This window comes from Entelurus aequoreus, linkage group LG28 (genome assembly GCF_033978785.1).
Source record: "Entelurus aequoreus isolate RoL-2023_Sb linkage group LG28, RoL_Eaeq_v1.1, whole genome shotgun sequence".
Lineage (NCBI taxonomy): Eukaryota > Metazoa > Chordata > Actinopteri > Syngnathiformes > Syngnathidae > Entelurus > Entelurus aequoreus.
Genome location: NC_084758.1, coordinates 32,014,189 through 32,038,438, shown reverse-complemented (window position 1 = coordinate 32,038,438; position 24,250 = coordinate 32,014,189). Strand labels below are relative to the sequence as shown.

At 35.4% G+C, this 24,250-nt stretch overlaps 1 protein-coding gene across 1 annotated transcript in view; it reads right to left on the bottom strand.

Moving 5' to 3' along the window:
* The window catches only part of aga (aspartylglucosaminidase), a 37,576-nt gene extending 15,019 nt beyond the window's left edge, over positions 1-22,557 (bottom strand). The window contains exons 1-4 of the mRNA XM_062039736.1: positions 22,298-22,557; positions 13,436-13,589; positions 13,239-13,351; positions 8,689-8,801 (exon numbers count right to left, since the gene is read on the bottom strand). Of these exons, the coding sequence (XP_061895720.1) occupies positions 8,689-8,801; positions 13,239-13,351; positions 13,436-13,589; positions 22,298-22,406 (489 nt within the window). The 5' untranslated portion in view covers positions 22,407-22,557. The remainder of the gene's footprint in view (positions 1-8,688; positions 8,802-13,238; positions 13,352-13,435; positions 13,590-22,297) is intronic.
* Positions 22,558-24,250: the final 1,693 nt, after the last annotated feature.

Genomic DNA, 24,250 nt, shown 5'->3' with positions numbered 1-24,250 from the left:
TGCAGGAGAATTCAAGCATACAGGAGAGCACTGTGAAAGATGCTCCCATCCACCCAATGTAGAAGGAGTGCACAAAACATAGATTCACATCCAAAATTGCAATTCTTATTCATCCCAAATTTAAATTGATTCATTTTTTTGGTTTTAATATACTGTATATATGTAAGAATCAATTGTCAAAAAGACCTTTTTCGGACATCTCTATGCAACAGACTATAAAAGGTTTCAATTACTTCAAATATTCCACCTTTAAATATTTTGAGGAAAATATTGCATACCGTATTTCCTTGAATAGCCGCCGGGGCGCTAATTAATTTAAAACCTCTTCTCACTCCTGCGCTTACCAAAAGCATGCGGGATGGGCAAGCATGCGCTAATTATTTTAAAACCTCTTCTCACTCCGGCGCTTACCTTATCATGAAAAGCACATTTAATTAAAAAAACGTTATTATGGTCTTACCTTTACTTATAAATGATGTCCATCTGCAGCTGCTTCTGATCAAATGCAGTCTTCCTTATCTTTCTTCAGTTTTAAAAGTCTCTGGAGATATTCCTTTAATTATTACCTCCTGCTTCGATTGAAAGTCCAGTTTAGAAAACTGTTTTATTTTAGATATGTAATCCTCCATGTTAAAAGTGCAAGCAAACGATCGCTGCTCAGGCTTGCTGCTTGTTGTTTTCTTCTGCCGCACCGTTCTTCTGCAGTACTGGAAGTCGCAAGAAGGATCACTAGCGCCCTCTACCACCAGGAGGCGGGAGGCGGGAGTCACTTAATGACTCATATTTGACCCGGCGGAAGTGCCAAGCATGCGCTAATTATTTTGCGAAACGAGTTTGACCCGGCTGTAATTCTAGGCAGGCAAATACTATATTCCCGGCGGCAATTCAAGGAAATACGGTATTTATGTTTTCGACACAAGAAAACTAAGTTTTATTTGACTAAAAGGACTGTACAGAAAACAAAAAACACAAAAAATCAAAAATCAAAGGATAGATCTGCGGTTGATTTTGAAATTTAAAAAAATATATACTTGACTTATTTTTACCTATAAACACTTTTAGAGCGCTGATAATTTTAGTAATTTTTTTTTTTTTTTCACAAATTGTTCAAAAAAATCAAACTCAATGTTTTTATAAATGATTAACCTATTGAAGGCTCCACTTACTTTACAGTTTTAAATATGTATGGAGGAAAATGTTGCATATATATAAAACGTTTCAATTACTTCAAATATTCCACTTTTAAATATTTTTAAGAAAATATTGCATATTTGTGTTTTTGACACAAAAAAATATGTTTTATTTGACTAAAAGGACTGTACAGAAAACAAAAACAAAAACAATCAAAAATCAAAGGATAGATCTGCGGTTGATTTCGAAATTTAAAAAAAAATATATGCTTGACTTATTTTTACCACTTCACACTTTTCGAGCGCTGATAATTTTAGTAAGATTTTTTTTTTTTTTTTTTTTCACAAATTGTTCAAAAAATCAAACTCAATGTTTTTATGAATGATTAACCTATTGAAGGCTCCACTTACTTTACACTTAAATATTCATGGAGGAACATTTAGCATATTTTGTGTTTTCCATTTTATGACAAAAATGGCATAAAACTAAACAAAATAACAAGAAAACATAATGAAAAGCTGTAATTAACGGAAAGATCTGAAGTTGATTTAGAAAATGTTAAAACATATATGCTTGACTTTTTTTTAACACTTTTGACACTTTTGTAGTGCTGATCATTTTAGTAAGATTTTGTTTGTTTTTTTTCCCCACAAATTGTTAAAAAGAAATAATGAATCAAACTCAATGTTGTTATGAATGATTAACGTATTAAAGGCTCCACTTACTTTACATCAAATATTACACTTTTAAATATTTTTTGGAGGAAAATGTTGCATATTTTGTGTTTTCTCCATTAAAAAAAGACGTTTTTTTTCATGACAAAAAGGGCATAAAACTAAACAAAAAAACATGAAAATATAATGAAAAAGTATAATTAACAGAAAGACCTGAAGTTGATTTAGATGTGTTCGTAAAAATTTAAATATGACTTTTTTTTAAACACTTTTGTGTTTGGGGCCCTTTTGAATCCCTGAGAATTTTAGTGAGATTTGTTTTCAAATTGTAATTTGTTAAAAACAAATTAATCAAAATCAATGTTGTGAATTATTGACTTATAAAAGGCTCCAATTACTTTAAATATTTGGTATTGGAATTGTATTATTATGGTATTATTGTGTATTATTTTGTTGGACTGATTTAATAATCAAAAAATAATAATAATTCAAATAAATAAATACATTTAAAAAATAAAAAAAATAAAAAAAAATAAAAATAAAAATAAAAAAAAATATATATATATATATATATATATATATATATATATATATATATATATATATATATATATATATATATATATATATATATATATAAATGTAAGAATCAATTGTCGAAAAGACCCTTTTAGGACATCTCCATGCAACCAACTATAAAAGGTCCAATTACTTCAAATATTCCACCTTTAAATATTTTTAGGAAAATATTGCATATTTTGTGTCTTTGACACAAAAAAACACATTTTAATTTGACTAAAAGGACCATAGAGAAAACAAACCAAAAAAAATAATTTTACTAAGATTTTTTGTTTGTTTTTTCCACAAATTGATTAAAAAAAAAAAATAATCAAACTCAATGTTGTTATGAATAATTAACCTATTAAAGGCTCCACTTACTTTACATCAAATATTACACTTTTAAATATTTTTGGGAGGAAAATGTTGCATATTTTGTGTGTTTTCCATAATAAAAAAAAAGTTTGAAAAAAACATGAAAATATAATGGAAAGCTATAATCAACGGAAAGATCTTAAGTTGATTTAGATGTGTGCGTAAAAAATATAAATATGACTTCTTTTTTTTAAACACCTTTATGTTTGGGGCCCTTTTGGATTCCTGATAATTTTCGTGAGATGCAGCGGCACACACACTTTATCGGCACTTAAACATGCAAAAGGGTTTCCTTGGCTCGTTAGTGCGTGCTGATTTTATAAATAATGTAGACTTCACTGCACATGTATACATCATCATGTTGCTGATTAAACATGTTATAATTCTATGAGTGTTTGTTTCAGCAGCATGCAGGCTTTAATCACTAAAATAAGATGCTTAATGTTCCCAGGGCTGGGTGTAGGTGCAGGCTGGTTTTAAAGTATTGTAAGTCTAGTTCAGGACAAAAAACTAAATTGTTTTTTAAACTGGAAAAATTCCCGGTTTTCCAGGAATTCTGTAATACCATTTCTCGTTTCAACATGTTACTACTTCAACATTTCGCCACCATTTTGAAAAATTCCAACACCAACCATTTCAACTCATTCAATAATGTCATTCAAGTCTTTTACCATTTTCAAAAAAATTCCCACTTTCCCAAAATTCCCAATGGGACATTCTTCAAAGTTCCACAACTCCCACATTTTTCATCTTATTCAAACTGTTCCAACTTCAAAATATTCAGCCTGTTTGGGAGATGTGTGCTCTACTTCAACAATTCTAAAAAAGTTCCAGGATTTCTTATTTTTTCTTAATTTTTCCCATTCAAAATGCATTGTCCATTTTTCAAACTTCCACCATTTCCACATTCTTCAACCTATTCAAACCATTCCACCTTCAACACAGTCTGGAAATTCAAACTATAATTTTTCCAAGTTCAAAAAAATTCCAGGATTTTCCAGAATTTCTGCTTTTCCAAAGCCCTATTTCCACCCTTTTTTCTGGAGACTACTCCTTCCACATTTTTCAACCCACTTCAACTGTTTCACCCTCAAAACATTCCACATTAATCAGGACAAAAAACTAAGTTGTTTTTTGAACTGGAAAAATTCCCGGTTTTCCAGGAATTCCGTAATACCATTTCTCGTTTCAACATGTTACTACTTCAACATTTCGCCACCATTTTGAAAAATTCCAACACCAACCATTTCAACTCATTCAATAATGTCATTCAAGTCTTTTACCATTTTCAAAAAAATTCCCACTTTCCCAAAATTCCCAATGGGACATTCTTCAAAGTTCCACAACTCCCACATTTTTCATCTAATTCAAACTGTTCCAACTTCAAAATATTCAGCCTGTTTGGGAGATGTGTGCTCTACTTCAACAATTCTAAAAAAGTTCCAGGATTTATCTTATTTTTTTCTTAATTTTCCCCATTCAAAATGAATTGTCCATTTTTCAAACTTTCCACCATTTCCACATTCTTCAACCTATTCAAACTATTCCACCTTCAACACATTCCACCATTCTGGAAATTCAAACTATAATTTTTCGAAGTTTAAAAAAATTCCAGGATTTCCCAGAATTTCTGCTTTTCCAAAGCCCTATTTCCACCCTTTTTTCTGGAGACTACTCCTTCCACATTTTTCAACCCACTTCAACCGTTCCACCCTCAAAATATTCCACATTAATCAGGACAAAAAACTAAGTTGTTTTTTGAACTGGAAAAATTCCCGGTTTTCCAGGAATTCCGTAATACCATTTCTCGTTTCAACATATTACTACTTCAACATTTCGCCACCATTTTGAAAAATTCGAACACCAGCCATTTCAACTCATTCAATTATGCCATTCAAGTCTTTTACCATTTTCAAAAAAATTCCCGCTTTCCCCAAATTTCCAATGGGACATTCTTCAAAGTTCCACAACTCCCACATTTTTCATCTGATTCAAACTGTTCCAACTTGAAAATATTCAGCCTGTTTGGGAGATGTGTGCTCTACTTCAACAATTCCAAAAAATTTCCAGGATTTCTTATTTTTTCTTAATTTTTCCTATTCAAAATGCATTGTCCATTTTTCAAACTTCCACCATTTCCACATTCTTCAACCTATTCAAACCATTCCACCTTCAACACATTCTACCAACCTGGAAATTCAAAGTATAATTTTTCCAAGTTAAAAAAAATTCCAGGATTTTCCAGAATTTCTGCTTTTCCAAAGCCCTTTTTCCACCCTTTTTTCTGGCGACTACTCCTTCCACTTTTTTCAACCCACTTCAACTGTTTCACCCTCAAAACATTCCACATTAATCAGGACAAAAAACAAAGTTGTTTTTTGAACAGGAAAAATTCTCGGTTTTCCAAGAATTCCGTAATACCATTTCTCAATTAAACATGTTACTACTTCAACATTTCTCCACCATTACCAACCATTTCAACTCATTCAATTATGCCATTCAAGTCCTTTACCATTTTCAAAAAAATTCCCGCTTTCCCCAAATTTCCAATGGGACATTCTTCAAAGTTCCACAACTCCCACATTTTTCATCTGATTCAAACTGTTCCAACTTCAAAATATTCAGCCTGTTTGGGAGATGTGTGCTCTACTTCAGCAAATCTAAAAAAGTTCCAGGATTTATCTTATTTTTTTCTTAATTTTCCTCATTCATAATCAATTGTCCATTTTTCAAACTTTCAACCATTTCCACATTCTTCAACCTATTCAAACTATTCCACCTTCAACACATTCCACCATTCTGGAAATTCAAAGTATAATTTTTCCAAGTTCAAAATTTTTTTCCAGAATTCCTGCTTTTCCAAAGCCCTATTTCCACCCTTTTTTTTTTCTGGCGTCTACTCCTTCCACATTTTTCAACCCACTTCAACCGTTGCACCCTCAAAACATTCCACATTAATCAGGACAAAAAACAAAGTGTTTTTTTCAACTGGAAAAATTCCCGGTTTTCCTGAAATTCCAGGAATTTCGTAATACCATTTTTCAATTCAACATGTTACTACTTCAACATTTCTCCATCGATTTGAAAAATTTCAACACCAACCATTTCAACTCATTCAAGTTTGTTGTATTCTGGTGGCCAACCTACCAGATAAGTTGCATTCTTCAAGCTATACACTGATTGGTCCCTTCACATTGTTTGTACATGTCGTTCCACCACTACCCTTCCGGAATGTAATAATCCACCATATTCTCAAGACTATGTTAGTACTTTGATCAATCAATCTCCCCACTTCCTTAGCTAGATGCACACCACTCCTTCCCAGCACTGTTGGGTGCTCATCTCACTGCATCCATCAGGGTTAAACAACAACAAGCCATCTGCAGCAAATTAACCACTGCACCAATTGTCCAATTATCGGAGGAAAGTCTGGATCTTCTCTTCAACTTCTCTCCGTGTGTTAGAAAGAGACGACGCGGAAGTTTGTGTTCATTAACTGCTGACCTTCAGCTCGAGCCAACTGTGAATATGATCAATAAAGATAGATGCCCAGATTCGAAAAAAAACACATTCCCAGCTATTAGTTAGAGCAGGGGTCGGCAACCCAAAATGTTGAAAGAGCCATATTGGACCAAAATACAAAAAACAAATCTGTCTGGAGCCGCAAAAAATGAAAAGTCTTATATAAGTGTTATAATGAAGGCAACACATGATGTACACTACCGTTGAAAAGTTTGGGGTCACATTGAAATGTCCTTATTTTTGAAGGAAAAGCACTGTACTTTTCAATGAAGATAACTTTAAACTAGTCTTAACTTTAAAGAAATACACTCTATACATTGCTAATGTGGTAAATGACTATTCTAGCTGCAAATGTCTGGTTTTTGGTGCAATATCTACATAGGTGTATAGAGGCCCATTTCCAGCAACTATCACTCCAGTGTTCTAATGGTACAACGTGTTTGCTCATTGGCTCAGAAGGCTAATTGATGATTAGAAAACCCTTGTGCAATCATGTTCACACATCTGAAAACAGTTTAGCTCGTTACAGAAGCTACAAAACTGACCGTCCTTTGAGCAGATTGAGTTTCTGGAGCATCACATTTGTGGGGTCAATTAAACGCTCAAAATGGCCAGAAAAAGAGAACTTCATCTGAAACTTAACAGTCTATTCTTGTTCTTAGAAATGACGGCTATTCCACAAAATTGTTTGGGTGACCCCAAACTTTTGAACGGTAGTGTAAGTGTCTGTATTAGCTATATTAGCCTACTATCAAAATGACTGTTAAAGTCTTATATAGGTGTTATAATGCAGGCAACACATGATGTAAGTGTCTATATTAGCTATACTAGCCTACTATCAAAATGACTTTAAAAGTGTTATAATGAAGGCAACACATGATGTAAGGGTCTATATTAGCTATATTAGCCTACTATCAAAATGGCTTTAAAAGTCTTATAAGTGTTATAATGAAGACAACACATGATGTAATTGTCTATATTAGCCTACTATCAAAATGGCTTTAAAAGTCTTATGTACGTGTTATAATGAAGACAACACATGATGTAAGGGTCTATATTAGCTATATTAGCCTACTATCAAAATGACTTTAAAAGTGTTATAATGAAGGCAACACATGATGTAAGGGTCTATATTAGCTATATTAGCCTACTATCAAAATAGCTTTAAAAGTCTTATATAAGTGTTATAATGAAGACAACACATGATGTAAGTGTCTATATTAGCCTACTATCAAAATGGCTTTAAAAGTCTTATGTACGTGTTATAATGAAGACAACATGATGTAAGGGTCTATATTAGCTATATTAGCCTACTATCAAAATGGCTTTAAAAGTCTTATATAAGTGATATAATGGAGGCAACACATGATGTAAGTGTCTATATTAGCCTACTATCAAAATGATTGTGTCGCAGGCTGACGCAAATCTTAGTTGACAGAAATGTTGAAATGTAATATTTATTCTACACATTTTTACAACATTAGAAACCACTAGTAAATCAGAGGCTACACAGAAGGTGAGATAACTCCTGGAAATTACTGGCTTTTAATGACCAAAGGTATAGATGTGTGTGTCCAAGTTAAAGGAAACGACAGGCTGTCTTCTTCTAATGTTTTTATTACAATCTTTGCAAGCTGGGTAACGTTTGCTGTGGTCTGGAACAACATGGCACACAAACAACTATCAGAAATGCAGCCAATATTACATACAGATAATGTGTCATGAGACATGCTAATATAAATGAAATATACATAGGATAAAAGTAAAGGAAATTAAATTAGCTCAAATATACCTACGAATGAGGCATAATGATGCAATATGTACATACAGCTAGCCTAATATGCCTGATTAGCACTCGAACAAGTCAATAACATCAACAAAGCGCGCCTTTGTGCATTCACGCACAGCATAAAATGTTTGGTGGACAAAATGAGACAAAAGAAGGAGTGGAGGATTTTGCATGTGAACAAACTGTTGCGTCACAGTCCACACTATGGTGAGTTCAAGGACCGCCGAAATTAGTAGGACAAAATCATGTTGACCACTTGGTGTCATCAGTGAAGCATACACACAAACATATTAAACAGTGGTAGTTCTAACCACTGGGAAGGTTTGTGTCATGTTTGTCCTCATACTAAAACATACTAAAACAAAATTATTATTTTTACCCCATCTTGTTCTATTTTCAATTATTTAAAAAAAAAAAAAAAATGCTCCAGGGAGCCACTAGGGCGGGGCTAAAGACCCCAGAGTTTGAGGGACAAAATGGATCAAAGCACCAAAACAGTATGAAACATTTACAAAATCACCTAGCTCATTTATTTAATGAAAAAGTGTGTTAGTATGCCAGCGGAGTTTGCTCAGTGTGATACCTTTTTAGAAACAGCGCCTGCAGCCACCACTAATCAACACATGCGAGCGCACTCACCTTGCGGTAATTAGGTTGGCAGTTGCCCTTCAGCCACTGTGTGAACATATCCACAGACTTGATGGTGCTCAGGTCCTCGGCCATGAAGCCCATGTTCTCCGCAAACACCGTCGCTGCAAAGAAAACAAGGAAACCCAATAAGTCATTGCTTCATTTAGATCCAGAAATGACAAATTGTGCTCCTATCTTTATGTACTGTACTGAACCTCATTGATTTACTTGTTGTGTGAATGCTCCAAAACATTCACACACATAGTTTTCTACACTAGAATTCATCTATTTATTATTCAACTTCTTCTTCTTCTTCTCCAGATTTTGGCACGCTCTACCTTCCACATTTTTCACCCGATTCAAAGCGTTCCAACTTGCAACTGTTCAGCCTATTCGGGAATGGCGGGCTTTCCCTTGACAAATTCCCAGATTTCTAGGTTTTCCAGGACATTTTTCCCATTCAAAATGAATTGGCCATTTTTCAAACTTCCACCATTTCCACATTTTTCACCCGATTCAAAGCGTTCCAACTTCCAACTGTTCAGCCTATTCGGGAATGGCGGGCTTTCCCTTGACAAATTCCAAAAATTCCCAGATTTCTAGGTTTTCCAGGACATTTTTCCCATTCAAAATGAATTGGCCATTTTTCAAACTTCCACCATTTCCACATTTTTCAACATATTCAAACCATTCCACCTTCTACACATTCCACCCTTCTGGAAATTCAAACTACCCTTTTTCCAAGTTCAAAAAAATTCCAGGATTTTCCAGAATTCCTGGTTTTCCAAAGCCCTTATTTCCACCCTTTTTTCTGGCGACTACTCCTTCCACATTTTTCAACACATTTCAACCGTTCCACCCTCAAAACATTCCTCTTAATCAGGACAAAAAACAAAGTTGTTTTTTGAACTGGAAAATTCCCGGTTTTCCCGAAATTCCGTAATGCCATTCCTCAATTCAACATGTTACTACTTCAACATTTCTTGACCGATTTTTAAACATTTCAACACCAACCATTTCAACACATTCAAGTTGTTTTTTTGTACTATTTTCAAAAAAATCCCCAATTTTCCTGAAATTCCCTAATACCATTTACTACTAGGGATGATGTTTGATAAGAAATTATCGAGTTCGAGTCTATTATCGAATCCTCTTATCGAACCGATTCCTTATCGATTCTCTTATGGAGTCCAGATAGGTTGTTGTATATGGAAAAAAACACACAATATTTGGTTTAACAAAAGCTCACTTTTATTATATAAGAAAACAATTTAATCTAAAAAATAAATAAATATTGACTGTTGCCCCCCTAAAAAATATATATATATATATATTGACTGTTGTTACCCAAAGTATATTAAGTGGGATTTTTCAGAGAAACAAATATATACAGTAACACAAAAACAAGCTGTCTCTGTGATCACTATAGGTGTATAAATAATAATATAGTGTTAAATAAAATCAGTCCCTTGGGCACAAAACTGGAAATAATACAGCTCTCCAAAAAGTGCACTTCTGCTGCTATTTGACATAACTGTTTGTTATGAAGCTTTGACATTTTTGCACTTTATTTCTTTATTGAAAGAAAATTCTATGAATAGAAAAGTTGTTTGCAAATGTGGTTACAATGCTAAAAAATGAAAAGTTAAAGCTAAAAAAAGAAATACACTTTATTGAGTTAACATTATTTCTTTATAGGGGGAAAGATGTTATGAGCTAGAGAATATAACAACTACACTACCCAGCATGCAACGGGAGTTACGAGCATGCGCGGTAGCCCCGAAAAGTGTTGTTGCATGTCGTCACCCGTGAAAGTAAACGTCAAGAACTCAGCCAACACGCCTCGTCTGCATTATTTATAATTAGACAGACAACACATCTACAGTGTGATTTTGTTTTGTTTACAAGGAAAGAAAAACATAAGTTAAAAAAGGGAGATATGTTGTATATATATGTATGTGCTGCGGTTGTTTTAAGAATGTTGCGACAGCTGCCGTAAAGGAGGTGCGTTGCTAGCCTGGTTGCTATGTTTCCGGTTGGTGGTAAAAGTGTTGGTCATGTGTTTGTACCCTGCTCAAATCTCCCAGTAAAGTTATTCGATGGATTATACCTTTTGTTTTGAACTTTATTACACCTTGGAGCGCTTTTTCCCGTCCATTTTTTTCCTGCTTTCGCTATCTGCGCCTAATGACTGAGCTACGTGACTGATTTCTTGTGATGTCCCACGGAGCATTTCTGGTCGGGACGGGATTCGTTCCGAGGGGTTCGAATATAGAACCAACTCTTTTTCCTTACTATAGTGGTCTCGATAACGGGTACCGGTTTTTAAAAAGGGATTCGAGTCCGAGGACTCGGTTCTTTTCTTATCGAACAACCGGGAAAACCGGTTTCGAGTATCATCCCTATTTACTACTTCAATATTTCTTGACCGATTTAAACAATTCCAACACCAACCAATTCAGCTCATTCAGGACATTCATGCTCTTAATCATTTTTTAAAAATCCCACTTTTCCCAAAATTCCAGGAACGGGACATTTTTCCAAGTTGCACAATTCCCACATTGTTCAACTTTTTAAAACCATTCAAATATTAACCCTTTCAAACTAACACTTTCCCAAGTTCCAAACCTAATTCCGACTTTCCCGGAAATTAAAACTCTTCAACATTCAAACCATTCCCACATTTAAACTATTCTTACATTCATACTACATTCTATCAGCATTTCACTTCAACTTCAGCATTGGAGCATTCACACGCAATTCCTTCAGGAATTGCCTCTTTTAGTCTTTAGCTTAATATTTACTATATTAGTGTTGGGGCATGTCGTCATTTTAGAAGGCACTAAAACTAAAACAACCAGAATATAGTCTTCTATATATACACACAATAACTTTAAACAACACAATACTTTCTTGCATACGTCAGCAGCCAAAGGAGCTTTATGTACATGTTATTCATAACTAAATATAATAGTACATGATGTCTAATAATAATATACAATAAAATAAAGTTGCATTAATAATCAACTGACAATTGAATTATGAGGTACTCAAAGATTCCTACCCCTATTTCAGGGGTCGGCAACCCAAAATGTTGAAAGAGCCATATTGGACCAAAAATACAAAAAAGTAATCGGTTTGGAGTTTCAAAAAATGTAGAGACTTGTATAAGTGTTATAATGAAGGCAACACATGATGCAAGTGGCTAATTAGCTATATTAGCCTACTATCAAAATGACTTTAAAAGTCTTATAATGAAGGCAACACAAGATGTAAGTGTCTACATTAGCTATATTAGCCTACTATCAAAATGACTTTAAAAGTCTTATATAAGTGTTATAATGAAGGCAACACATAATGTGTCTATATTAGCTATAATAGCCTACTATCAAAGGTTGACGCAAATCTTTGTTGACAGAAATGTTGAAATGTAACATTTATTCTATGCATTTTTACAAAATTGGAAAACATTAGTAAAACTTCTCAGAGGGTGAGATAACTCCTGGAAATGACTTTCTTAAAATGGCCAAAGGTATAGATGTGTGTGTCCAAGTTAAAGGAAACTGCAGACTGTCTTCTTCTAATGGATTTATTACAATCTTTGCAAGCTGGTTAACGTTTGCTGTGGTCTGGAACAAAATGGCACACAAACAACTATCAGAAATGCTGCCAATATTACATACAGATAATGTGTCATGAAACATGGAAAAAATAAACTCTAAATACACAGAGGACATACTGTAAGTAAAGGAAATAAAATGAGCTGAAATATACTTACAAACGAGGCATGATGAGATATAATATATATATGTATGTATATATATATATATATATATATATATATATATATATATATATATATATATATATATATATATATATATATATATATATATACACACACACACATAATATATACATTTATGTACATATAATGTATACATGTATATATACAAAAGCCAAAAGCAGTGAAGTTGTCACGTTGTGTAAATGGTAAATAAAAAGAGAATACAATGATTTGCAAATCCTTTTCAACTTATATTCAATTGAATAGACTGCAAAGACAATATATTTGTATTTGCAGTCTATTCTTTCGTATATCTTGCATGCATGGAAAAATGTACAAATAAAGAGTCTTTGAAGTCTTTAAAAGAGATTGTTTTAGTAGGGAAAAGACTCTTACGGTAAATCACAATACGATTTGATTAAGATTTGTGAAATGGGGATTCGATTTAGAATGGATTCTCGCATTATATAGTATATGAATTATTTAAAAAAAAACGTTTAAAACAGGTTACAAAAGCTCCTCTTGTCTGCTGACATATACATGCAGTCAGTAGGCACGAAGATGGCCTAAACACATATTTCTACAAATGTATTCTTGAAGATCTCGATGTGTGAATCGATTATTTCCCGCTGCCCTATTAATTCTGATAGAAATTAGACGCTAAGATTTTCCTCCCTATAGTTTGTAAACATAGTTTGTACTGTTTCTTAACCTGGCTCATACTAGTTGGTAATGGTTGTAAATAATCATAGTCAAAAGATGATTGTCATACCCGACTCTCCTACCAGCATGGTATGCTGGGTGAGCTCCATCACTGCTCTCGCTACCCCGATGGCATTCTTGATCCTCCTCAGGTCGGCGACGGCGCCCACCTCCATCGTGTTGCTGCTCAAACAGCATCAGTCAACTTTTATTTGATTTCTTTTTGGCATACATTAGTGATCCGTCACCTCGAGTAAGTGGTTTTACCCGTTCATGATCATGGCGTCCAGCGTTGTCTCCCCTCTTTCGTCCGGACTGCCGCCGTAACCCACGCTGCCGTCACACTGCTCCTCTTGGCAGCGAGCGCACCCCTTCTCCACGGCGTCCAACGCCGAGCCACCGGACTGTAGGACCGCCCAGGCTACAGAAACAACACAACGACACATTGCTGCAGAAGCACATCTTCCGCCCATGCCCCAGCCCAAACATTCTTGCAGCTTATGCAGGAAAGTGGCATGCGTGCAGTCCCAAATAAGTACTAATTGCAATCAACAATAGATGACAAAAGGACTAAAAAATGCTTGCAACAAGAAGAATACATTATATAGAACAGGGGTCACCAACCTTTTTGAAAGCAAGAGCTACTTCTTGGGTAGTGATTAATGCGAAGGGCTACCAGTTTGATACACACTTAAATAAATTGCCAGAAATAGCCAATATGCTCAATTTACCTTTAACTCTATGTTATTATTAATAATTAATGATATTTACACTTAATTGAACGGTTTAAAAGAGGAGAAAACACGAAAAAAATGACAGTTAAATTTTGAAACATAGTTTATCTTCAATTTCGACTCTTTAAAATTCAAAATTCAACCGGAAAAAAGAAGAGAAAAACTAGCTAATTTGAATCTTTTTGAAAAAATTTAAAAAAGAATTTATGGAACATCATTAGTAATTTTTCCTGATTAAGACTAATTTTAGAATTTTGATGACATGTTTTAAATAGGTTCAAATTCAATCTGCACTTTGTTAGAATATATAACAAATTGGACCAAGCTATATTTCTAACAAAGACAAATCATTATTTCTTCTAGATTTTCCAGAACAAAATTTTTAAAAGAAATTCAAAAGACTTTGAAATATTTAAATTTGATTCTACAGATTTTCTAGATTTTCCAGAATAATTTTCTTTGAATTTTAATCATAATAAATTTGAAGAAATATTTCACAAGTATTCTTCGTCGAAAAAACAGAAGCTAAAATGAAGAATTAAATTAAAATGTATTTATAATTATTTACAATAAAAAAAAAAATGTACTTGAACATTGATTTAAATTGTCAGTAAAGAAGAGGAAGGAATTTAAAAGGTAAAAAGGTATATGTGTTTAAAAATCCTAAAATCATTTTTAAGGTTGTATTTTTTCTCTAAAATTGTCTTTCTGAAAGTTATAAGAAGCAAAGTAAAAAAAAATATGAATTTATTTAAACAAGTGAAGACCAAGTCTTTAAAATATTTTCTTGGATTTTCAAATTCTATTTGAGTTTTGTCTCTCTTAGAATTAAAAATGTCGGGCAAAGCGAGACCAGCTTGCTAGTAAATAAATACAATTTAAAAAATAGAGGCAGCTCACTGGTAAGTGCTGCTATTTGAGCTATTTTTAGAACAGGCCAGCGGGCTACTCATCTGGTCCTTACGGGCTACCTGGTGCCCGCGGGCACCGCGTTGGTGACCCCTGATGTAGAACATGTATTACACAAAGATCGACAGAGGCAGAGAACAAGTACAAAACGTTCGAGAACAAGTGAACTGGCCTTCTACGAACATGTAGAAAATAATATTACAGTCATTTATTGGACCAGAAAAAGAACAATATGAGCAACATGTGGTAGTCCTAAATAGCATTATTAAACATGATGCTAAGAAAGATTATCCTAAACTCTTCTTAGATGAAAATGTACAAATTGACAATATGAACAAAGAAGTTAAAAGCTTCAATAAGTACTTTGTGTACATTGGACCAAATCTGGAGGAAAATATTCAAGATCATGAGGCTCAATATCTGAAAACGAATGCCATTATTTGATAATAATACCACCAGTGGTCTAATATCCGACATGAGTGATCATCTGCCAGTTTTCATAATCTGACGGAAACTACAAGTAGAGTAGATGATGCATGTTATTTATATGCTGTAAAGAACAACGTCAAATGTATTGTCATTTTTATTAATTTGATGGGTAGTTTGCTGTAAAGTGAAGTATTTTTTATTTAGACAAAAGCATGTTTGGAAAGTATGATAATACACTGTAATATTTGCTGCAATATTGGATACTAGTAAAGTTTAAAAGGTTGGCAATGTCAAGCAGTACATATATTTTACATTTAGTGAGAAAATATTAAGTACTTTATTGTCACATTTCCAGGTGTTTGCAGGCCAGATCTGGCCCCCCGGCCTTGAGTTTGACATTTGTGGCCTAGGACAGTGGTCCCCAACCTTTTTGTAGCTGCGGACCGGTCAACGCTTGAAAATTTGTCCCACGGACCGGTGTGGGGGGTGTATTTAAATTGTTTTATTTATTTATTTATTTTTTTACATAAATAAATACAATCATGTGTGCATACGGACTGTATCCCAGCAGACTTTTTTGATCTATATTGATATATAATGTATATATTGTGTTTTTTATGTTGATTTCATAAAAAAAAAAAAAAAAAAATTTTTTTTTTTAAATTTTTTTTTAAATTTCTTGTGCGGCCCGGTACCAATCGGTCCGCGGACCGGTACCGGGCCGCGGCCCGGTGGTTGGGGACCACTGGCCTAGGAGATTGTCCTGGTTTTCAGGCAAAAACCCGGACACGTTGTTGGGACTCCCCCGAGCCTTGACTAAGAAGGTACCCTCGGAACAGATCGTGCCACTTTGTCCGCTTTCACAACAGCCTCAGGGAGAAAAAGATGATGTCCAGATGATAAAATAAAGAGTTTCCATCTATCAGGCAGGGAGAGATTTGTTTGACTTGACTCCAATCTGGTCGAGATTTCATCTGTCAGCGTGCACCTGGCGGAGAACCGCCTTGACAGATAAGTCCCGAGCAGCACTAAAGTGTTTTCACTTCCAATTTGAAGGTGTCTGATGCATCGTCCCACACAAAATCCAATAGAGCGAGGGGTTACAAAGCTCACTTGGCTTCTTGCTGTACATTTCCTGTCTCTATCGGAGTCTCTAATGATCTCAGATGCTTTAAGCGGTGCTCATGCTGTACATTTGTTACAGGAAAAAACAACAACATACAGGTAATGGGAATTAAATGTCACCGCCTTAATCCCTAAGTGATGCACTCTAGTCCGTCTCCTCCTGGATACAAATATTAATCTCAATAGGGCCCTAGGATTTTCCACGTCAACGCCTTGCAGAGGGAATCACAGAATCGTCTAAGAAAAAAATGGAATCTACTAATTTACACCGAATTACACATAAACTGACATAAACGGGGCTGGAATGTTCAGCTGCATTTAAGAAATCAGCCTTCATATTCGCATGTGACGTCATAATTTCAAGCGTAGTTTCTGGAGTGATGATGGGAATGGTCTAATATCCTATTAAATGGTAAAAGAAAGCTTTCTATACCCTTAAAAGTTGAACATTTTTCATTAAATAACCCTAAAGACAATGACAAGAGAAGCTTTCGATTGTACTGCAATTTATAGGCATATAGTTAGTTCCGGTTTACTTCCGATTACCCAGTAACGACCATAGACATCTTATAAGTAGACGCAGCATCGACCGCTACTGCCTACTGGCGCTGACGAGACGCGGGGCCGCCATCTTGGAGTGGTGAGCCGCTCCACTCAGTGCAATTCATTTGGCAGGAGCAATGAACTGTCAGCACATTTAATTCATCTTACCTCACTGAATACCACTGATTTTCACACGCTTTTTTGTCATACGTGTAGCTATGATAAAAGGACACGTTTTATTATTCATAGTTTGCTTAACAGTAATAGAATATTCTTATATGCTATAAGTGACCAGACGTCCGAGATCAAAACTGGGAATATAATCCCAGAGAATTGGGAAAAAAACGGTCAGCTATTTTTAAATTGAAGAAACAATATGATTAGGTTATATATACATGTGTATATCCTACATAAACAATGTATGAATACATTAGATATCTATATATCTTATAGATTGTATCTCTGTTGCTGTAGCAGCAGAGAGTTTATTCTGTCTTGACACTTTGTATTGATATTTTGTAATACATTCTTCCCTTAAATGATCATGTTTACACTGATTGTTTTATATGTATTTTCTACATATGTCTCTTTGGATAAAAGCGTCTGCCAAATACTTAAACATAAACATACTGTATATAAACACCTGAAAGTCTTTATGTCAGCTAAAACCACCAATCTGTTTCACTGGATTCAGAATAAAACCAAATTACGTCTTACCCAACAATGTTAGTATTTGAATATTGTTGCTTGAAGACTTATTCCTGGTTACAATTATACTGTTAAGAAAGTATTGTCTTATACTTTGCCTAAAATGAGAATGCATCATAATCAGTGGCGACTGGTGAATTTTGTTGTAGGTGGGGCTGAAAGCTTGTAAACCAAACCTGCTACACAAAATTGGGTTGGAAAGCTAGACTACATTTAGACTTGTATAATAGTGTATAGCCACTGTCCATCTGATTGTCTAGTTAGCCAACATATATAACCCCCTACACAATCTGGACTGTGGTCCTAACTTTTACCCCTGTTGGCTTTTACAATCTTTATATTTACAATCTTTAAACTAACACCCTCCCCTTTCCACATCCCACCTCCCCGGATTGTAAATAATCAAATGTAGATACTTGTTCTTATGTTTTCTGATCTCTCTCTCTCTCTATGTCCACTACTTGCTGTACAAATCCTACCAAGTCAGACCTACACTGTTCCAATGTCCATTTCTCTGATGATGCAATTGTTGATGACTGAAGTGCTGATATCAACCCCCTCCCCCCGCCCCTCCACATCCCACACCCCGGATTGTAAATAATTCAGTGTATATACTCGTGATGATTATCTTGTGTGATGATTGCATTATGATGATAGTATATATCTGTACCATGAATCAATTTAAGTGGACCCCGACTTAAACAAGTTGAAAAACTTATTGGGGTGTTACCATTTAGTGGTCAATTGTACGGAATATGTACTGTACTGTGCAATCTACTAATAAAAGTTTCAATCAATCAATCAATTAATCATTTATTTCAACTTTATGTTATTCAAGTATGACATTTTTAAATGTAATTAATGTCATTGACAAGCAATTCCATTATGGTCATACTCTTGTTTGCTAGCGGCTGGGATTTTAGTACTATTGAAGATCTTTGCTCCTTCTCAACTCTGTGCTAATATTCTTTTCACAAAATACAACCAATAGTACGTTAATGTTAAATCTTACTTGTGAAAAGTAATCCCCCGATTCCTATTTTCAACAGTCCGCTCATTTGAGCAGGAAAACGCTGAACACCATCTTTGTTTTCTACCTGTCAACTGTCAGTTTAGCATCTTTGTTTTTGACCTGTCAACTGTCAGTTTAGCATCTTTGTTTTCTACCTGTCAACTGTCAGTTTAGCATCTTTGTTTTCTACCTGTCAAATGTCAGTTTAGCATCTTTGTTTTCTACCTGTCAACTGTCAGTTTAGCATCTTTGTTTTCTACCTGTCAACTGTCAGTTTAGCATCTTTGTTTTTCTACCTGTCAACTGTCAGTTTAGCATCTTTGTTTTTCTACCTGTCAACTGTCAGTTTAGCATCTTTGTTTTTCTACCTGTCAACTGTCAGTTTAGCATCTTCGTTTTCTACCTGTCAACTGTCAGTTTAGCATCTTTGGTTTTCTACCTGTCAACTGTCAGTTTAGCATCTTTGTTTTCTAGCTGTCAACTGTCAGTTCAGCATCTTTGTTTTCTACCTGTCAACTGTCAGTTTAGCATCTTTGTTTTCTACCTGTCAACTGTCAGTTCAGCATCTTTGTTTTTCTACCTGTCAACTGTCAGTTTAGCATCTTTGTTTTCTACCTGTCAACTGTCAGTTTAGCATCTTTGTTTTCTAGCTGTCAACTGTCAGTTTAGCATCTTTGTTTTCTAGCTGTCAACTGTCAGTTTAGCATCTTTGTTTTCTACATGTCAACTGTCAGTTTAGCATCTTTGTTTTTCTACCTGTCAACTGTCAGTTTAGCATCTTTGTTTTCTACCTGTCAACTGTCAGTTCAGCATCTTTGTTTTTCTACCTGTCAACTGTCAGTTTAGCATCTTTGTTTTCTACCTGTCAACTTTCAGTTTAGCATCTTTGTTTTCTAGCTGTCAACTGTCAGTTTAGCATCTTTGTTTTCTAGCTGTCAACTGTCAGTTTAGCATCTTTGTTTTCTACATGTCAACTGTCAGTTTAGCATCTTTGTTTTTCTACCTGTCAACTGTCAGTTTAGCATCTTTGTTTTTCTACCTGTCAACTGTCAGGTTAGCATCTTTGTTTTCTACCTGTCAACTGTCAGTTTAGCATCTTTGTTTTCTACCTGTCAAATGTCAGTTTAGCATCTTTGGTTTTCTACCTGTCAACTGTCAGTTTAGCATCTTTGTTTTCTAGCTGTCAACTGTCAGTTTAGCATCTTTGTTTTCTAGCTGTCAACTGTCAGTTTAGCATCTTTGTTTTCTACCTGTCAACTGTCAGTTTAGCATCTTTGTTTTTCTACCTGTCAACTGTCAGTTTAGCATCTTTGTTTTCTAGCTGTCAACTGTCAGTTTAGCATCTTTGTTTTCTAGCTGTCAACTGTCAGTTTAGCATCTTTGTTTTCTACATGTCAACTGTCAGTTTAGCATCTTTGTTTTTCTACCTGTCAACTGTCAGTTTAGCATCTTTGTTTTTCTACCTGTCAACTGTCAGGTTAGCATCTTTGTTTTCTACCTGTCAACTGTCAGTTTAGCATCTTTGTTTTCTACCTGTCAAATGTCAGTTTAGCATCTTTGGTTTTCTACCTGTCAACTGTCAGTTTAGCATCTTTGTTTTTCTACCTGTCAACTGTCAGTTTAGCATCTTTGTTTTCTACATGTCAACTGTCAGTTTAGCATCTTTGTTTTTCTACCTGTCAACTGTCAGTTTAGCATCTTTGTTTTTCTACCTGTCAACTGTCAGGTTAGCATCTTTGTTTTCTACCTGTCAACTGTCAGTTTAGCATCTTTGTTTTCTACCTGTCAAATGTCAGTTTAGCATCTTTGGTTTTCTACCTGTCAACTGTCAGTTTAGCATCTTTGTTTTCTAGCTGTCAACTGTCAGTTTAGCATCTTTGTTTTCTAGCTGTCAACTGTCAGTTTAGCATCTTTGTTTTCTACCTGTCAACTGTCAGTTTAGCATCTTTGTTTTTCTACCTGTCAACTGTCAGTTTAGCATCTTTGTTTTCTAGCTGTCAACTGTCAGTTTAGCATCTTTGTTTTCTAGCTGTCAACTGTCAGTTTAGCATCTTTGTTTTCTACATGTCAACTGTCAGTTTAGCATCTTTGTTTTTCTACCTGTCAACTGTCAGTTTAGCATCTTTGTTTTTCTACCTGTCAACTGTCAGGTTAGCATCTTTGTTTTCTACCTGTCAACTGTCAGTTTAGCATCTTTGTTTTCTACCTGTCAAATGTCAGTTTAGCATCTTTGGTTTTCTACCTGTCAACTGTCAGTTTAGCATCTTTGTTTTCTAGCTGTCAACTGTCAGTTTAGCATCTTTGTTTTCTAGCTGTCAACTGTCAGTTTAGCATCTTTGTTTTCTACCTGTCAACTGTCAGTTTAGCATCTTTGTTTTTCTACCTGTCAACTGTCAGTTTAGCATCTTTGTTTTCTAGCTGTCAACTGTCAGTTTAGCATCTTTGTTTTCTACATGTCAACTGTCAGTTTAGCATCTTTGTTTTTCTACCTGTCAACTGTCAGTTTAGCATCTTTGTTTTCTACCTGTCAACTGTCAGTTTAGCATCTTTGGTTTTCTACCTGTCAACTGTCAGTTTAGCATCTTTGTTTTTCTACCTGTCAACTGTCAGTTTAGCATCTTTGTTTTTCTACCTGTCAACTGTCAGTTTAGCATCTTTGTTTTCTACCTGTCAACTGTCAGTTTAGCATCTTTGTTTTCTACCTGTCAACTGTCAGTTTAGCATCTTTGTTTTTCTACCTGTCAACTGTCAGTTTAGCATATTTGTTTTTCTACCTGTCAACTGTCAGTTCAGCATCTTTGTTTTTCTACCTGTCAACTGTCAGTTTAGCATATTTGTTTTTCTACCTGTCAACTGTCAGTTTAGCATCTTTGTTTTTCTACCTGTCAACTGTCAGTTTAGCATCTTTGTTTTCTACCTGTCAACTGTCAGTTTAACATCTTTGTTTTTCTACCTGTCAACTGTCAGTTTAGCATCTTTGTTTTTCTACCTGTCAACTGTCAGTTCAGCATCTTTGTTTTTCTACCTGTCAACTGTCAGTTTAGCATCTTTGTTTTTCTACCTGTCAACTGTCAGTTTAGCATCTTTGTTTTCTACCTGTCAACTGTCAGTTTAGCATCTTTGTTTTTCTACCTGTCAACTGTCAGTTCAGCATCTTTGTTTTTCTACCTGTCAACTGTCAGTTTAGCATCTTTGTTTTCTACCTGTCAACTGTCAGTTTAGCATCTTTGTTTTTCTGCCTGTCAACTGTCAGTTTAGCATCTTTGTTTTCTACCTGTCAACTGTCAGTTTAGCATCTTTGTTTTTAAACTGTCAGTTTAGCATCTTTGTTTTTCTACCTGTCAACTGTCAGTTTAGCATCTTTGTTTTTCTACCTGTCAACTGTCAGTTTAGCATCTTTGTTTTCTACCTGTCAACTGTCAGTTTAGCATCTTTGTTTTCTACCTGTCAACTGTCAGTTTAGGCTGCTCGCCAGCTCCTCATCACCACTTCAAGATGGCGGCCCAATTTCTCGCGTCACAGCAGCCAATGCTGCATCTACTTAGAACATGTTCATATACGTAACACGTCCTGATTTGCGCGTATCCGGTCACGTGTTCGAACCGTGTTTACGTTCGATTTTATTACACCACAAAAACCCAACAATTGGAGTCCAAGACGTTTAAATACCTGCAATGGTCGCATTCTCGAAGCTCCATGTGTTGATGACCAGCGGCGCCGACGCGTGTCCGAAGGTCGGCAACAGTAGGAAGGGATACAACAGCAGTGAAGACGGCATTTTTTCCTTTCAACTCGATGCCTGCAACTTTACAGGACGTTTTGCTTCATTTTATTAACCGTGGCTATTAAAAAATAGAAGACAATATCGTCTTCCAAACAAAATAAATACTTGTGACATATGGGCGTCTGCACGGCAGCACTTCCTGTTACGTCACCAATTAAGGGGCGGGTCTATCTTAAAGAGACAGTCGCAATGTTTTGGCCTCACACACTAGTAATTGTCGTAAACGTTTGCTATTCAATAAGTATATCTATTTACGTCAGTAATATGATTTAAAAATGTGAAACGTAGCTATGTTACAATATTAATCATAATGTAGACTGATTGAAACTTGCATTAGTAGATTGCACAGTGCAGTACATATTCTGTACAATTGACCACTAAATGGTAACACCCCAATAAGTTTTTCAACCTGTTGAAGTCTGGGTCAGCCTTAATTTATATCATGGGTGTCAAACTCTGGCCCGCTGGCCATTTTTGGCCCTTGAGGCAATATCAAATTAATATTAGAGCTGGCCCGCAGCGGCGGTGCCGCTGTAACACCGCTAATACTCATACATGCCAACCCTCCCGATTTTCTAAGGGAGACTCCCGAACTTCAGTGCCCCTCCCGAAATACTCCCGGGGCAACCATTCTCCCGAATTTCTCCCATTTTCCACCCGGACAACATTATTGGGGGCGCTGCCTTCAACGTCCTCTACAAACAGACACACACACACACACACAAGTGAATGCAATGCATACTTGGTCAACAGCTATACAGGTCACACTGAAGGTGGCCATATAAACAACTTTAACACTGTCACAAATATGCGCCACACTGTGAACCCACACCAAACAAGAATGACAAACACATTTCGGGAGAACATCGGCACCGTAACACAACAGAACAAATACCCAGAACCCCTTGCAGCACTAACTCTTCCAGGACGCTACAATATACACCCCCCGCTACCACCAAACCCCGCCCCCGCCCACCAAGTTAATGTTGATATTTACTTCAGAAGGCTGCAAATAGAAAAGAGGCATTCTATTTTTTTATTTAAATTGTATTACCTCCCTGCTTGGCACTCAGCATCAAGGGTTGGAATTGGGGGTTAAATCACCAAAATGATTCCCGGGCGCGGCACCGCTGCTGCCCACTGCTCCCCTCACCTCCCAGGGGGTGAACAAGGGGATGGGTCAAATGCAGAGGACAAATTTCACCACACCTAGTGTGTGTGTGTGACAATCATTGGTACTTTAACTTTATTTAATATACCATTGTTTTTTCGTTTGTTTTTTGAAAGTTGATTTCGCACTGTTATATAAGCGTTGCTTGTTCCATATTCAGTGTTGAAGCAAATCAGTGTAGCAAACTGAGCAATAATTAAAGTTTTATTCATGCACTTTCTCTTGCTACTTCAAAGCTTGAATGTTTGATTCATTTATTGTTATTTTATTTTCAAATTTATTAGCCTGTGGGAAAAGTTTATTTTGATATTTACCTCAGAAGGCTGCAAATAGAAAAGAGGCATTACATTTTTATAAAAATGTTATTTGATATGCCATTGATATTTTTTAATTATTATTTGAAACTGGATTTTGCATGTCACTATACAGTTATATAAGCCTTGCTTGTTCAATATTCAATGCAAAACTTGTTTGGGTCCCTATTAAAAGGTTAATTTGTTCAACTTTGTTCAGTTTTAAATTTTGGATCACTCTGTATTTGAGTTTGACACCCCTGATTTTATATACTGTTGCTTAGACTTAGACACACTTTATTGATCCACGAGGGAAATTGTTCCACACAGTAGCTCAGTTACAAAGGATAGAAAGGGTAAGGATGGAAAGGATA